General features: G+C 40.1%; 2 protein-coding genes across 4 annotated transcripts in view; both read left to right on the top strand.

Annotated features, from left to right (window-relative positions):
* The window catches only part of LOC131972142 (uncharacterized), a 39,701-nt gene extending 22,318 nt beyond the window's left edge, over positions 1-17,383 (top strand). The window contains exons 4-8 of one of the 3 annotated variants that reach the window (XR_009394436.1): positions 104-262; positions 13,304-13,462; positions 16,271-16,371; positions 16,456-16,923; positions 17,007-17,383. Coding sequence is in view for 2 of the 3 variants with exons in the window: in XM_059333919.1 (XP_059189902.1) it covers positions 104-262; positions 13,304-13,462; positions 16,271-16,371; positions 16,456-16,586 (550 nt within the window). In the remaining variant the exon portion in view is untranslated. Of the gene's footprint in view, positions 1-103; positions 263-983; positions 1,085-1,168; positions 1,323-13,303; positions 13,463-16,270; positions 16,372-16,455; positions 16,960-17,006 lie in introns of those variants that run through there. The other 2 variants (XM_059333919.1, XM_059333920.1) reach the window with 2 other exon arrangements.
* LOC131972150 (homeodomain-interacting protein kinase 2-like) lies at positions 9,221-11,215 on the top strand. The gene is made up of 2 exons (XM_059333930.1): positions 9,221-9,855; positions 10,518-11,215. Exons 1-2 carry the CDS (start codon positions 9,664-9,666, stop codon positions 10,803-10,805), a joined length of 480 nt encoding a protein of 159 aa, XP_059189913.1. The 5' UTR covers positions 9,221-9,663; the 3' UTR covers positions 10,806-11,215.
* Positions 17,384-17,821: the final 438 nt, after the last annotated feature.

Raw genomic sequence — 17,821 nt, 5'->3', positions numbered from 1 at the left:
AAACCTACATCAGGTCACGTGGGTGTAAGTTTCCATGAAAATGACAAGAATAATACACTAACTGTGTGTGTCTCTTTCTCTTTCTGTGTGTGTGTTTGTTTAGATTGCACAAGACTTACTGTGTGACAGTGACTGACACGGGGACTACAGACATGACGGCCATGACAACATCTCCCACAGACATTCCACCAGGTGTGATCCTGGTTTCGCCCGCTGCAGCCGAGAACACGCTGCGGCTGGATGACGAGGAGAGAGCAGACAGGTAAGACACTCAACCTGCCTGCAGACAGGAGTTTATGATGTCTTCCAGAAGATGTGAACACTTTTTCTGTGTTATTTCACAAATATCCAACAACAGAAGTGATCAATGTGGCTGCATGAGTTCTTGCAGAGCAGAAACATGTCTAGGTAGCAAAACTAATCACAGCACAGAATGCCTTGCTGTGGACATCATGTTAGGTCCGATCTCATAGTCACACAATACCATAAAGAAATTAACTGGGCTCTATCCGGTGATGTAAAATTGCGGTTTTTGTTTGAAGAAAGCATAGATAACAGCTTCAGTTCCCGTCAGAAAGAGCCGTCTGTCCGCGAGGCAAAAAGGATAAAATATTATGAATACAGCTAACATTTAAACTAATATTGACATTTTTTAGTTGTCTAAAATCTGTTTATCTGCAGCCCTGTCCCCAGAAAAACATATCACTTTCTTCAAAGCAACCAGACTCCTTTGACAAAAGCAGTAATTTTAACAGACAGAACACAGGCGTTGTTGTTTGTGGGTTTGGCTGTGGATAATGATTTATATGTAGCTAACACCATCATCCACAAACCTACATCAGGTCACGTGGGGGGAGATGTCATGATAATGACAGGAATAATACAATAACTGTGTGTGTGTGTGTGTGTGTGTGTGTGTGTCTCTCTCTCTCTCTCTCTCTCTTTCTGTGTGTGTGTGTGTGTGTGTGTGTGTGTGTGTTTAGATTGCCGGTTGGACTTTACACAACCTACTCTGTGAAAGTGCCGGACAGAGACACAATGGACAGAGTTACGACAGACAAAGACAAAACGGACAGGACACATGGTGAGGAACATAAACGGTCACTTTTTCTTGAGTCTTCTGTTCATTTAAAGGACGTTTGAGGTGTGAACACTTTGATTTTTACAGACGGTGCCAGGACCCAGAAGAAGTCAGAGCAGAAGAAGAAGAACTGCATCCTTCGACTCTTCTCCTGGATGAAGAAGACCTTCTGCCCCTGCTGCACCGCCACCGTCCACCCATATGACCAGGACTACTAAGACAGAGAGGGACACAAGTGAAGCTCTGTGGAGGTTTTTTGTTAAAAACCTCCACAGAGCTTCAGCAGGGCAGCACTATGGGCACGGCAGGAGGTGCTGACCCTCCTCCTCCTGTCTGTGGAGAATCTTTTCTCTCCCAATGACAACATGGGTTTTCTCCGGGCACTCCGGTTTCCTCCCACACTCCCAATACATTTTAGACTAAAAAAAATTGCAAAAACTCCACCATTTATTATAGAAAGACACTGTAAAAACAGATATTATTATTAATATTATTATGGAGTTTGAACTTTAAGACAGACACGACGGACAGAGACAAAACGGACAGGACACATGGTGAGAAACATAAACAATCACTTCTTCTTGTGTCTTCTGTTCATTTGAAGGATGTTTGAGGTGTTTAACACTTTCATTTACAGACAGCGCCAGCACCTAGAAGAAGTCGGAGCAGAAGAAGAAGAAGAACTGCATCCGTCGACTCCTCCTGGATGAAGAAGACCTTCGGCTCCTGCTGCACCATCCACCCGTATGACCAAGATGACTAAGACGACGAGGGACGCAAGTGAAGCTCTGTGGAGGTTTTTAACTAACAACCTCTACAGAGCTTCAGCCGGGCAGCACTATGGGCACGGCAGGAGGTGCTGACCCTCCTCCTCCTGTCTGTGGAGAATCTTTTCTCTCCCGGTGACTGCGTGGGTTTACTCCGGGTACTCCGGTTTCCTCCCACACTCCCAATACATTTTACACTCTGAACCCCACCATGCCAAAACAATTGCAAAAACTCCACCATTTATCATAGAAAGAAACTGCAAAAACAGACATTATAGAGCTGAACTTTAAAACAGTCCTCATAGGTTACAAAAAGTTCCATTAGAGAAAGTAAAAAAGCAACTTAAAATTGTGATATTCCAGTCAAAATCACTTTTTTTCTCACTGTCTCAATAAAAAAGCTGTAATTGATTCTGATGGGACGATAGACGTGACAAATATGAATCCCGGTTAGTTTATGTTAGAGAAAGTAACTAAAACTTAAAATTGTGATATTTCAGTTAAAATTACTTAATTTTTCCTGTCTCTTTTAAAAGCCATAATTAATTCTGCTGAGACAAATGGTCACATGACAAATATGAATCCCGCCATCCCTCCGGTGGGATTGAAACGTACGTTTTTCTTTAAGAGGTACCCAAATATCCAGTGTTTATTATAGGAAGAAAATGTAAAAACAGGTATTATTGTCAGAATTTGAACTTTCCGACTGTCCTTGAACAGATCATAGGTTACTAAAGTTTGTGTTAGAGAAAGTAACTAAAACTTAAAATTGTGATATTTCAGTTAAAATTACTTAATTTTTCCTGTCTCTTTTAATTTAATATGAATCCCACCTTACAACCAGTAGGATTGAAATGTACGTTTTTCTTTAAGAGGTACCCAAATATACATTGTTTATCGTAGGAAGACAGAGGCGGGAAAATGGAATAGTTCAATATGTAGAAAATGTGGAACAAACATTTTTTTACTCAGACATTTGTGGCACTTGGAAAATGGTTAGTATGCATATTTTAAATTGTAGTCACATGCAAGGTCACATTGAGTAAAATGTAAAATGAGAAAAAAAACACATCTTAAAGTGGCTCGTTGGGGTTCAGAGGTTTAAAATGTCACCAATTTTGATCGGGAACAAATACAATTTGAAAATAAATACTGATTTAACTTGATGGAATAACAGCTCATGCTTCTTACTGTATATGATGTATATAATATTCTGTATAGAATGTGTGACTATAGAAAATTGTACAAAGATACATAATGTGTTACCTGATGAACTTCATGGAATGTATGATAGATTGATAGATAGATATAGATAGATTACTTTATTCATCCCCGAAGGGAAATTCGGTTGTCACAGCAGTCCGGTATTCAAGTACAATAAAATACAATAGAATAAAATACTGAGGTAGCATAAATAAAAACAACAATAGAAAAAAACACAGAACAGAACAAGAAACAAGGACACTTAAGACGTTAAGAAAAGAACATCATCAGTTGGTAGGATGGTTGGCAAGATGATGGTAATAATTATGCTAAGTATACTTATTATAATAAGTATGCTCTCTCTGAATTTGATACCAGCTATATGTTCCAAAAAAGAGCAACAAAAAATTTGCACAGGTTAACAGGTGAACTGGCAGCAGGAGCTATACTCGTATCATCAGGTCACGAAGGCTCAACTGTTCAGCAGCAAGATGGAGCGGACGGAAAATAATCCAACAGTTTATGATCAATGTTTTAAGAATAATGTTTGTCAACACACAGCTGCAGAGAATTTATGTTAACTTGAGATGCAGCACTGTGTGTCATGATGTTCTCCTCTTAAATCTGTTAATAATAACGTATTACTTAAAAATATTAAAGTTTATCAGGGTTTATGATATGATAATTTCAAGTTCATTCTAAAAGATTTTTTTGCACCAACCTTTTGGTTGTTACCATTTCTGACACAAATTGAGAGTTGATTCAATTCTTACCAAACATAATTACACTGGCAATAATATTGCATTGTATTCAAATTAAGCAAAATTTATATTCCTGTATTATTCAAGAAAAACGTCAAACAGCCTGCTGGTACAAAAAGGGCGGCTTCCTCCTGCCTCTCTCCCATTATGAAGGCAGAAGTTGCAGGCAGGGCTCTGTCATGCTTCTGGGTTGTGAGACAGCATCTCTTGCTGTCCCAGTCCCAGCTCCAGCAGGGTAGAAGAGCTATGCAGTTGCAGCAGTAATACTCGCAGCTTCGTGAGTTAACATGCTGTGTGGGGAACCCGTGCTGAGCACAGACGTGGGCTAACAGCGGGCAAGAACATGCTTTTCCAACCTGCCGGTACAAAAGGGAAAATAATTCTGTTCGCTTGCTGACCATCCGTAACACCCTGATCTGCTTGGGGACGCTTACTGGGGATTTCCACCGGGCGCGCTACAGCTGCGGAACGGCAGCATCGCGAGCCAGCCATATACACGCGAGATAACGAGAACACGTGATAATCCTGAACATACGGGAGACCGCGAGATCCCGTGATAAACTGTGTGTATAAAGTAAACCACAAAAACAACCAACAGCTTACTTTGCTTCTCTGACGTGGAAGATCTGTTGATCTGACCATCTATCCTTATAAAAGATAGATAGATAGATAGATAGATATACTTTATTTATCCCAAGCTGGGAAATTACAGCGTAGCAGCAGCATTACACACAGAGACAATAACAACACAATTAAATAAAAAGAACAACCTAGGCATACTTCAAGCAATAAAATATAAAAATACAATAAAATACAATAAAAATAAAGTGTCTAAAGAAGAGTATGTAAAACAATGTGTTATGTCATAAATGATTGTATGCTGTTCCACTTCAACAATCAGTCTCTTGTCGTCCGTGTCGCCGATCCTCTGAGATCCTTTGATTGATTGATTGCTGATCTGGTGCCACGGTCTAAACATAATGTTGATGTGAAGTAGTTTTAGGCTGCATGAACTGCGTTGATTCTGAGTCGGACTTCCTGTCTGGTTTAGCAGCGACTCGCGGAGAAAATAGAAATGCTACCTAATGCTCGCGGAGAGCCGCAGCTGAGACGTTGCTGAAACGTTCCGCATTGGGCCCGGTGGAAATGCTCTCATTGATTAGAGTGGCAGCGATCAGCAACAGCGATCAGCAACAGCGACCGCGGGCTGCGCAGCCGTTCCGCGGCTGTAACACCGTAACGTGTGGTGGGCAGCTGTGCTGAACGCTGACATAAAGTCGGCTTGCAGCGGGCAGGAACATGCTTCTTCAACCTGCCAATGTTTCTATGTGACTCCGTGCTGACCGCGGACCTAGTTGGCTAACAGCGGATGTCTTCCAGCTCTCACAGTTCCAGCTGGAGGCAGGGAAATATGCCACCACCTTGCGCAGTGTCAAGGGTCTACGCCTGGACTGCAGGAAGAGCAAGCTTCAGCCTTCCTAGCTACACTCAAAAAAATAATTAAGCCAAAAATGTGGACTTTATGTAATTTAATTACATGTAAATTTTCCATGTAATTTTGTTGCATACGTTGAATTTAAAAGGTCAAATTAAATGCAATGTTTTCCTTTCATTTAAAAGTAACATAAATAAATTAAATAACGTTAATGCAAATTACATAAATTTAATGTGTAAATTTACTTAAAGTTTATGTATACTTTTACATAAACCTTATGAGTTTCTTTATTAACATTAAGCACCAAATTGGGGCAACAAATTACCGTTTAAGGAACACATATTCAACATTAATAAGTTGCTTATTATCATGCAAATAAGTAACATATTGGCTCTTAATTAGTCATTATTCAGTAGTTATTAATGCCTTATTCTGCACGGCCTTATTATACAACCAGTAAGACATTAACTAAGAGTTTTCCCTCTATTACCTCAGAATTATTGCTTATTAGTAGTAAGTAAGGAAGGTTTTTTATATGAGTTATGATCTTAATAAGCTTTACTTCGTATGGACTTTATAAGTCTCTTTAACTTTATATGTAATATTGAATGAACTCATAAGGTTTATGTAAAAGAATACGTAAATTTTAAGTAAATCTACACATTAAGTTTATGTAGAAATTTGCATTAACGTCATTTAATTTATCTATATTACTTTTTAATGAAAGAAAAACATTGCATTTAATTTGACCTTTTACATTCAACGTATGTAACAAAGTTACATGGAAAATTTACATGTAATTAAATTACATAAAGTCCACATTTTTGGTTTAATAATTTTTTTGAGTGTAGACTCTCAGTTCTACTGGAGGTCCCCTGAAGGCTCCACAGGGCCCTCCACTGGTCAGTCCACAAAGGTTGTGGGGTCAACGAACAGTGGTCCGGAGCCTGGCTGAGTTGAGAGCTGTGTTTCTTGCCCTCAAATAGTTCCTGCCAAGACTGAGGGCTCACAATGTGACTGTCAGAACCGACAGCACAGTGGCAGCTGCCTGTATCAACAGACAGGGGGGCATGGGCTCCCCGATCCCATGCAGGATGGCAACCTTTCTATGGCAGTGGGCTCACCCCCTCTTTGCTCGCTCAAAGCTGTGCATGTGCCGGGCCCGTTGAACAGGGCCACCAAGTCCACCAACATGCTATCAAGGGGGTCCAGGACTGGGGGTAAAGCAGTTCGCGTTGGTGGCAGGCGGCAATCTCCGTGTCTGAGCATGGAGGCCACCAGGAAGTGCATAAAGCCTGCAATTCACCGAAAATTCCAGCAGGGGGCGCTAAGTTTGGCTGCAAAAGAAATCTGCCCATTCATTTCAGTGCTAAATTTGAAAACTTCTCACTTGATTTATTACCTCAGAAAAAATTTTCAGGGACAACATTATGGTCTCAATCGCTAGTAAAAAATCTTCTTCAAGACAATTTGATGTCAATAGTTCTAATAATGGCCCCATTTAGAAGAAAACAGAAGATAAAGAATCGTATGATTTGGGGCGGGGCTACCTTTGATTGACAGGTCACTGACAAGGCGAGCCGTCATCAAGAGAGAAGCAGAACAATGCGTATCCACGGCAACGTGTCAATAAAGTTATATATAACGTTATATAGATAGAAAAGAGGACGTTTAGCGGTTTGGTCTCATAACTTTGAGCCTTTCACTGTATTTTCACTTAATGACAGTTTATTTGAACGTTTTGTTCATTAAATGTCTTGTTCAGTGTTTGGTTGGACTAACAGACACTCCAAGGAGTCGCTGCTCAGTTTTCTGAGGTAAGAAAGATACATTTTGTTTTTGTTTTTTTGCTAGCTAAAGCTAACATCCCAGTTAATGCTCCAGTTAATGCTAACATGAATTAGCAGCGGCTTCTCTCAGTCGGGTTGCCGGTGTAGAGATGCATGTAGTCAGCGTCGTCAGATCCCTCGCGCTCCGCCACAGTCCAATTATGGTCTGCTCCGCGTATCGGAAACAAGATGGCGACGCAAGATGGCGATGAGTGTAACGTTGAACTCGAGGCTTCCAACGGGCCACAAACCAACTGGTGACGTCACGGTGACTACGTCCATTATTTATATACAGTCTATGGTTGGTGGACACGCACTGAATAAGGGTGGTTATGTTGCAGGCTTCAAGCATGAGTAACCTGTTAACAGATAAATATGCCTGTATAGATTCAGGAAAAGGAGAGACAGGATTCATTAGTTGTGTTCGTTCAGCAGGCTGTCCTCTGTCTATTAACAGAATCTATAACTCTCTTGTCTTCTTCTCATTTTAACAAATTTCACATCTTTTTCAATTTGGTTATTTCACTAATTTGCCATTCGCATTGCAACACAAAAGGATATTTTTAACAACTGAGATCTGATATTATATCTCACGAATTTACAAATCGGTTTTTAAGTCACACAGCACTGACTATTACCAACATTGTTGTAATCTTAATGTGTTTTATGACATTTACTAGCTGTTGTTAAGCATTTTAACTTGCTTTTCTTTTTATCCTACATCACAGTTTAACAAACTTAATAAAAAAATACATTCTTACATTACAAATACACACTTTTATCTATTATAGCACAAATGTCAAGGAGCTGCAGTAGAAATAAATAAAAATACGACATCACGGCCGCCATCTTGTGACTTCGTTTACATGGAAAACTCTGCTGCAGTGTACAGGAGTTTCTAACCCAAATAAAATACTAATTTTCTTCCTCAAACTTTCTCAGATAGTGTTCCAAATAGTTTTAAAGTGCTTTGAAACATATTTTGGTGTAAAACACCGATTACTAACCTCTATAGATTCAGGGAAAGGAGAGAAAGGACTCATTAGTTGTGTTGGTTCAGCAGGCTGTCCTCTGTCTGAGGGACGGAAGCCGCGGCCGTTGGTACAACCAGCGCTGACTCAAACGATACTCCCCCTTGTGGCGGAAGTGCATAATTACAACTTTCAAAAGTATAAACTGAAAATACATGTAAACCTGGTCTCTTTCACAAGAAATACATAATAATGTAATAATCACATTTCAACCACAACCATTGTGACCCTACATTTGTTGGGTTTGCTGCAGCCACTTGGTCATCCCAGTCCATATTTTCCAAGTTTTACCTGCTTAACCCATAAGAACCCAGACCAAGTAATCCTTAAAGGAAAATTATGGGAGGCATACCACATAGAACACATTTATCTACCCCTAAATGTCAAAGATCTGTGATGTGACATATATATGTTACATTGGGCATTTATGTTTATGTTTCTTAATTCAAAATAAAATAAAAACTACACACATTTTCAGAAATACAAATTTGCCTTTTTCTCTGCATCTCCACAGCATATATTAAAATTGTGACATTTATAGTGCTGTTTAACAATAAATTATTATTTTTTTAATGTCAGGACTTTTATATGCAATGAACATGAATGCAAAATGTCGTACTAGTAGGCTAGATATGTCAAACAAACAGTGGCTTGGTTTGAGACCGAAAAACAATGTCAGGACAAAAACATCGCAGTAGTTTTCCTCATGGAGATTTTAGTTTTTGAGTTTTTAAATAGCCTTTTTTTAATTCAAAGACCGGTTTATTCCTTTAAAAAATTGATTTTTAACTCACTATGAGTTAGCTGTTACTGGAGAAAAATGTCACTATAAATATATGTTAAAAACAATGGACATAGTGTGTTTTTACCTAAAATGAATTTTAAATTTGTAATGAATCTGCCACAGGAACATGTGAAAATTCACTTTTTCAGTTGTTATTTTGACAAGATATAAGACAAATACACTTGGTAAGAGTTTCGCTGTTTGCAGTAAAACTGTAGAAACACTCTGTTACAAGTAAAAGTCCTGCATTCAAATATAACTCAAAATATAAATATAAGTAATATTACAAAAGTATGAACAACAAAATAAACTTAAAGGAGGATTTATTAGATTGTGAGTCTGAGAAAGTGGAAAAAACAAACTGTATCTCTGAATAATATCCTTAAACTTTAAATGACACATTCTGGCTGTTCTGTGGAAAAGTATTTTGATAATTAATGTCATATTTTTCACAGTTTTTATTGAAAACATCTGATTTAGTGTGTGTGCATGTGTGTTTAGAATGTTCCCTGTAGAACTGAAGAACTCATAAAGAATTCTAGAACTCTTCATACCATGTTTAAAAATCAACAACATCTGTAGAATATCTTCATTAGACGGACATCGGCTGAACTGACAACACCTCTAGTGTTATATAATATTAGTATAGATTATTATCAGAACAACTTAAACAAGTAAGTATTCTTCCTTTCTTTCTCTCTCTGTAGCTCACATTACCACCTGTTTCTTCTCTTTTTTTTCAGCTTAGTTAGAAAGTGATCAACAAAGAAAAATGGCAGAAAGTAGTTTCGAGTTATCATTTTCTTCTTCTGCCCGTGATGCAAACGAGCTGCCCACTGACTTCAAGTTCATGAAGCTTCTGGGAGCGGGCACTTTTGGAAAAGTGGTGAGGTGTTTGAAGAAAGACACCAATCAGACCGTGGCTGTTAAGATCCCCAAGTTTCTGGAAGAAGACAGCACTGAGGTGAGACACTCATTACAGAAATATAAGTAGTAGTAATTAGTCTTGTCAGGAAGTGCTATTACATATTATATTAATAGTTTTTACTTGGGGAAAATACCATATAAGCTAAAAAAACAAAACAACGAATGAGTGTTTTGTTATTTTAAAACGTATAAATATAAATACAATCTGTCAAGGGAACAAGCTTAAAGTTGCTTGTTCAGATATCTTGAAATAAAATGTTTTATAAGTTATTTTTTCTAGAAATAAGATATGTATACTTGTCAATTTTTTGCAGTTATAGTAATATGAGACTGTAGATATAACCTGCATAAATAAACTTGAAGCACAGAAAATAAGAGTACTCATAATGGAGAACGACTCATTTTAGAATAATATAAATTCAATTGTGTAATTATAATTATTGATGATGGAGGCTAATTTCAATTACTTTACCATCTCATGGGTAAAGTTATCAAATTAACAAAAAACTGAATAAAAATTATCCAATTATATCTTTGCATGAAAAATGACTGAAACTGTCAAATGATAACTTGATTTTGACATGCAAAAGTCTTAATTTGTAACTTGAGACCAAAGCTCTCAGATAAATGTAGTGAAGTCAAGGTTATTAATCATTTCCCAGAACAGAAATCCTCACCTCTCTCTGTGTGTGTCTGCAGGTTTCCACAATGGAAAAGTTAATGTGCCAGAAACTGGACCAGTCCAACATCATCCAGTTCTTAGGCTGGTTTGATACCAGTGTTGGGAAGGCCATGGTGTTCGAGTCTCTCGACATCAGCTTGGAGGACTTCATCCGAACGGGAAAATGTCTCCCCATGCAGCTGAGTGATGTCAGTTTTATTATCCAGCAGGTAAGAACACACACAAACTCTGAAATAAACTATAATATATCAATATCTGAAATACACAGAGATAATGCAATGTTTCTCAAAATAGCTGCTGCATAAGAATAACAGTGCATGATTATTATTTGACTATTTATTTATTATTTTTTAACTATTTGGTTGTTTTAATTCTTTGTTATGTATCTGTAGACATTTTGTGTTATTTCTGAAAAAATATTTCTTTCTTATATTTCTAATTTTCATTCATTCATTAACCTTATCTGCTTATCCGCACTCCGGTTGCGGAGGGCTGGAGCCGATCCCAGCTGACATTGGGCGAGAGGCGGGTTACACCCTGGACTGGTCCCCGGACCATCGCAGGGCTTATATAATATAGATAAATAAATATAATTTATGATAAGAACACTTTAAACCATCGTACTTCCTCTGACACGCGTCCTTTTTGTCCTCACAGCTCGCCACGGCGTTTGACGCTCTAAAGGGCATCGGGCTGATTCACACTGACTTGAAACTCGACAACATAATGATGGTGGATCACACGAAACGACCTTTCGGGGTCAAACTAATCGACTTCGGCCTGACCATGCACCGGTCAAAGGCCAAGCAGGGGACGACCATGCAGGTGGTTCCTTACAGGTAAGACTGAGTTATCATCAGAAGAGAGCGAGCTGTCAGTCTGCACACCGTCTGCTCCGTTAGTTTGGATCCTTGAAATGTGGCCACGTCCTTCATTGTGCTGTTCTTTCACATTCAGGGCTCTAGAAATAATGTTGGGCCTCCCGTTCTCTGAGGCCATCGACATGTGGTCGCTGGGTTGCGTGATGGCCGTTCTGCTTTACGGCAAGGAGCTCTTCTCAGCAGACACCGAGTATGAAGCAGTAAGTCATCCATTGGAGCTGGACTCCACTCCGTCCCTGTTCTCCTCAACAGACTATTCATTCACAGCTTTAAGTTTTCTTTCAGTGTCACAGCAGGATTTAGTTTGATGTTTAGTCATGTAAAGAACATTTAGAGCAAAAGAGAAAAGTTGTTGCATGTGGTGCTGATGTGATGTTTTCTGTCCAGCTGCATGAAATCACTGCTCTCCTGGGTGTACCACCGGACCATCTACTAGAAAAGGGACGCAAGACTGGGAAATATTTCACCAAGTCTGAGTGCAACACCTGGAGACTGAAGGTACCACAATAAAGTCATTTCATCTCTCCTTAGCATGTCGACACGTCTCAAGATTTATCAATCTTTTAGAGGAATATTCATGCTGACTATCTTCTTTCAGACCCATCAGGAGTATTGGCAGGGACACGCAAACTCTCATCCACAGTACCAGCCAAAGGTGCGCTTCAGTCTGGACACCCTCAGGAGGGTGAGTGTGAAGCAGCTGCTGCTTTTTATCGTTTTGTTTTTTTTCATAACTCATTTGGATGACTTAACTGAGAGTTTGTTTCTTGAACCAGGCGCATCTGGAGAGTATTGACAAGTGCGAGGCCCTGCGGACAGGATGGGCCGTCGACCTACTAGAGGCCATGCTGAGCCTGGACGAGGCCAAGAGGATCACTCCCAGCCAAATACTCACTCATCCGTTTATCACCAGAGGAATATACAGCCACCTGTAAGTGTGTGTGTGTGTTTGACACAATTTAGTGACTGATTGGGTTATGGTGCATTAGGGTGAGATAGTGCAAGCAAAAACATTGTTTTTTCAGGCACTGTTTCTTTATGGTCATATATATATATATATATAAGTTAAAAAATGACTCTATTCACCTGTAGTGTCATTAAAGTCCTGTTTCCTGTTCCCAACCCAGAATCAAGAAGAGGTTCACCTGGAAGACACAGAGAACCACACAGGATCAAACAGAGGTTCCAGCAGGTGGTACCCTTAAGGAGAACATTCCAGCAGGTGGTACCCTTAAGGAGAACATTCCAGCAGGTGTGATCCTGGTCCGTCCTGCAGCAGCTGAAAACAGGCTGCTGCAGGACGGACCAGGTGGGATACTCCCAAAGAAGGACATTCCAGCAGGTGGTATTCTTAAGCAGGACATTCCAGCAGGTGGTACCCTTAAGGAGAACATTCCAGCAGGTGGTATCCTTAAGGAAAACATTCCAGCAGGTGGTACCCTTAAGGAAAACATTCCAGCAGGTGTGATCCTGGTCCGTCCTGCAGCAGCTGAAAACAGGCTGCTGCAGGACGGACCAGGTGAGATACTACTTGAGGAGGACATCAGGTAAGATTATCTTCTCTCAGAAAAAAAGGTGTTTCTTTAAAGAGGTCACGACAGCAACAGGGACAATACCCTAACTCCGTGTTTGTTTGTGAGTAAGTGAGGAGCCTCCTATTAATCCACCCTGACTGGTGGATATAGTGATATATTACTGTCTTCCAAGTCACTGGACTCCTTTGACAAAAGCAGTAATTTTAGCAGACAGAACACAGGAGTCGTTGTTTGTGGGTTTGGCTGTGGATAATGATTTATATGTAGCTAACATCATCATCCACAAACCTACATCAGGTCACGTGGGTGTAAGTTTCCATGAAAATGACAAGAATAATACACTAACTGTGTGTGTCTCTTTCTCTTTCTGTGTGTGTGTTTGTTTAGATTGCACAAGACTTACTGTGTGACAGTGACTGACACCGGGACTACAGACATGACGGCCATGACAACATCTCCCACAGACATTCCACCAGGTGTGATCCTGGTTTCGCCTGCTGCAGCCGAGAACACGCTGCAGCTGGATGACGAGGAGAGAGCAGACAGGTAAGACACTCAACCTGCCTGCAGACAGGAGTTTATGATGTCTTCCAGAAGATGTGAACATTTGCCTTTCTGTGGACATCATGTTAGGTCCGATCTCATAGTCACACAATACCATAAAGAAACTAGAAAATTTCCTCTGGGGAAATTTTGAAAGGGCCACGGGGGCTACTGCCGGTGTGTGTACACTATGATGAGACTCTTCAGAGATTTCAAACTATGCCCTTTAACCTCAAAATGTGTGTGTGCGTGTGTGGCAAAAATCGCATAAAGTTACGTGTCTGTGTGTGTGTGTAGCGAAAATCGTATGAAGTTATGTGTGTGTGTGTAATTAAAATCACATAAAGTTACCTGTGTGTGTGTGTGTGTGTGTGTGTGTGTGTGTGTGTGTGTGTGCGTGTGTGTTTGAAGCATGTGTATGCATGTGTGAGGAGTGTGAGCACTTACGCACGTGTGTGTGTGTATCTGTAACTGTATTCACATCAAAGATCAAAGCAATCAACAGAATTAACTGACACCTGCCAGTGACAGCAGCCAGAGGTGAACAGAGCTCCAGAGGTGGACTGGAATTTCTGGCCTCGAACAGAAAGCATTTTTGGCAAAACCATAATACCTATCACTGATCCGACTTCAGCGTCCTGAGTTCTTCGAGAACGTCTACATATGTTTTTTTTTTAAGAAAAATGAAAAAATGGCTTTGTTAGAGCGATCTAAAGAAACTGTTCGATTTCCCTTATTCCGAAATCTTCCTGCGTTTTTAATATGGGAGCCAATGAGGCTGTTGGTGGTTTTGGTGGCGCATCTCTGCATCGTACGCCCAAACTATAACTCTGACAGCTTTACCAGAGGATTGTGAGTGAGAAGACAAATTTTCCTACATTTCTATGCATAAATTATTTCTGTAGAGTGGAATTTGCGGCCTGGAGCGCAGTTTTCAAATTTATTTTTTGACAGTTTTTTCTCTCCCTCTACACTCTGGTGATGATGTCACACACTCTGACACGAACATTCCGTGCAATACGCACCCATTATAATCTCAGAATTTCTGCAAAAATGATCATGGTCATTGAACAGGGATTGATAAAAAAACTGTATGACCTATCGAAACATGGATTTATACACCGATACACAAGACTTGTGCCTACTGTTTAAAGTTTAAATGGAGTCTCTAGGTGAAATTATGCCGGAGAAGTAGACGTTTAAAAATCTCCAATTATTGTTCTTTTTCCCTCATTTTTTGTCGGCCGTCCCATTCATTTCAATGCAAAATTTTGAGCAGTTTTTCGCGACTTACATCGCGAAAAATTCTTAGTCTGTAGAGAAAAGTAATAGCACACCGAGCCCGATCAAACCGCAAGTTTTGATATATAATTTGTCCTGCAACTCTTTAAGTTGTAGGACTAGTAGCAGGACGAAAAGCGTCCGGAAGAGGAAGAAGAAGAAATCCACAGTATAACAGTAGTGCAGCACTGGTCCCTGCAGATATTGCTGTATGGGACCAGTGCTCGGTGCGATTGCCCTGAGGCCCTAATTAACTGGGCTCTATCCGGTGATGTAAAACTGCTGTTTTTGTCAATGGAGTCTGGTGTTTGAAGAAAGCATAGATAACAGCTTCAGTTCCCGTCAGAAAGAGCTGTCTGACCGCAGCTAACATTTAAACTAATATTGATACTTTTTAGGTGGCTAAAATCTGTTTATCTGCAGCCCTGTCCCCAGAAAAACATATCACTTTCTTCAAAGCAACCAGACTCCTTTGACATAAGCAGTAATTTTAGCAGACAGAACACAGGAGTCGTTGTTTGTGGGTTTGGCTGTGGATAATGATTTATATGTAGCTAACATCATCATCCACAAACCTACATCAGGTCACGTGGGTGTAAGTTTCCATGAAAATGACAAGAATAATACACTAACTGTGTGTGTGTCTCTTTCTCTTTCTGTGTGTGTGTTTGTTTAGATTGCACAAGACTTACTGTGTGACAGTGACTGACACGGGGACTACAGACATGACGGCCATGACAACATCTCCCACAGACATTCCACCAGGTGTGATCCTGGTTTCGCCTGCTGCAGCCGAGAACACGCTGCAGCTGGATGACGAGGAAAGAGCAGACAGGTAAGACACTCAACCTGCCTGCAGACAGAAGTTTATGATGTCTTCCAGAAGATGTGAACACTTTTTCTGTGTTATTTCACAAATATCCAACAACAGAAGTGATCAATGTGGCTGCATGAGTTCTTGCAGAGCAGAAACATGTCTAGGTAGCAAAACTAATCACAGCACAGAATGCCTTGCTTTGGACATCATGTTAGGTCCGATCTCATAGTCACACAATACCATAAAGAAATTAACTGAGGTCTATCCGGTGATGTAAAATTGCGGTTTTTGTTTGAAGAAAGCATAGATAACAGCTTCAGTTCCCGTCAGAAAGAGCTGTCTGTCCGCGAGGCAAAAAGGATAAAATATTATGAATACAGCTAACATTTAAAGTAATATTGACATTTTTTAGTTGTCTAAAATCTGTTTATCTGCAGCCCTGTCCCCAGAAAAACATATCACTTTCTTCAAAGCAACCAGACTCCTTTGACAAAAGGAGTAATTTTAATAGACAGAACACAGGCGTTGTTGTTTGTGGGTTTGGCTGTGGATAATGATTTATATGTAGCTAACACCATCAGCCACAAACCTACATCAGGTCACGTGGGGGGAGATGTCATGATAATGACAGGAATAATACAATAACTGTGTGTGTGTGTGTGTGTGTGTCTCTCTCTCTCTCTCTCTTTCTGTGTGTGTGTGTGTGTGTTTAGATTGCCGGTTGGACTTTACACAACCTACTCTGTGAAAGTGCCGGACAGAGACACAATGGACAGAGTTACGACAGACAAAGACAAAACGGACAGGACACATGGTGAGGAACATAAACGGTCACTTTTTCTTGAGTCTTCTGTTCATTTAAAGGACGTTTGAGGTGTTAACACTTTGATTTTTACAGACGGTGCCAGGACCCAGAAGAAGTCAAAGCAGAAGAAGAAGAACTGCATCCTTCGACTCTTCTCCTGGATGAAGAAGACCTTCTGCCCCTGCTGCACCGCCACCGTCCACCCATATGACCAGGACTACTAAGACAGAGAGGGACACAAGTGAAGCTCTGTGGAGGTTTTTTGTTAGCTTCAGCAGGGCAGCACTATGGGCACGGCAGGAGGTGCTGACCCTCCTCCTCCTGTCTGTGGAGAATCTTTTCTCTCACAATGACTACATGGGTTTTCTCCGGGTACTCCGGTTTCCTCCCACACTCCCAATACATTTTAGACTAAAAAAAATTGCAAAAACTCCACCATTTATTATAGAAAGACACTGTAAAAACAGATATTATTATTAATATTATTATGGAGTTTGAACTTTAAGACAGACACGACGGACAGAGACACGACGGACAGAGACAAAACGGACAGGACACATGGTGAGAAACATAAACAATCACTTCTTCTTGTGTCTTCTGTTCATTTGAAGGATGTTTGAGGTGTTTAACACTTTCATTTACAGACAGCGCCAGCACCTAGAAGAAGTCGGAGCAGAAGAAGCAGAAGAACTGCATCCGTCGACTCCTCCTGGATGAAGAAGACCTTCGGCTCCTGCTGCACCATCCACCCGTATGACCAAGATGACTAAGACGACGAGGGACGCAAGTGAAGCTCTGTGGAGGTTTTTAACTAACAACCTCCACAGAGCTTCAGCCGGGCAGCACTATGGGCACGGCAGGAGGTGCTGACCCTCCTCCTCCTGTCTGTGGAGAATCTTTTCTCTCCCGGTGACTGCGTGGGTTTACTCCGGGTACTCCGGTTTCCTCCCACACTCCCAATACATTTTACACTCTGAACCCCACCATGCCAAAACAATTGCAAAAACTTGGGGTTCAGAGGTTTAAAATGTCACCAATTTTGATCGGGAACAAATACAATTTGAAATAAATAAATAAATATTGATTGAACTTGAATGGAATAATGCTTCTTACTGTACATTCTGTATATAATATTCTGTATAGAATGTGTGACTATAGAAAACTGTACAAAGATATATTATGTGTTACTTGATGAACTTCATGGAATGTATGCTCATTCTGAATTTGCCATTGAGAATTCATGGATTTTATTTGATGAATATGTCAATAATTGACTCACTAATAGGACTAAGACTAATATATCCTATAAAAAATATATTTTTACATAAAGTCTATTTTTATGTTCAATTCAGTAAACATGTTCTTAAGTTTGCACCAGTACTCCCCAATATGATTAATGAAACATTTAAATTATCTTGATTCATTTTCCCTTGATACACAATAAAAAATAAATGATTTA

The sequence above is a fragment of the Centropristis striata genome, chromosome 5 (genome assembly GCF_030273125.1).
Source record: "Centropristis striata isolate RG_2023a ecotype Rhode Island chromosome 5, C.striata_1.0, whole genome shotgun sequence".
Classification (NCBI taxonomy): domain Eukaryota; kingdom Metazoa; phylum Chordata; class Actinopteri; order Perciformes; family Serranidae; genus Centropristis; species Centropristis striata.
The sequence above is the reverse complement of the archived record's forward strand: the minus strand, read 5'-3'. Positions and strand labels throughout refer to the sequence as shown.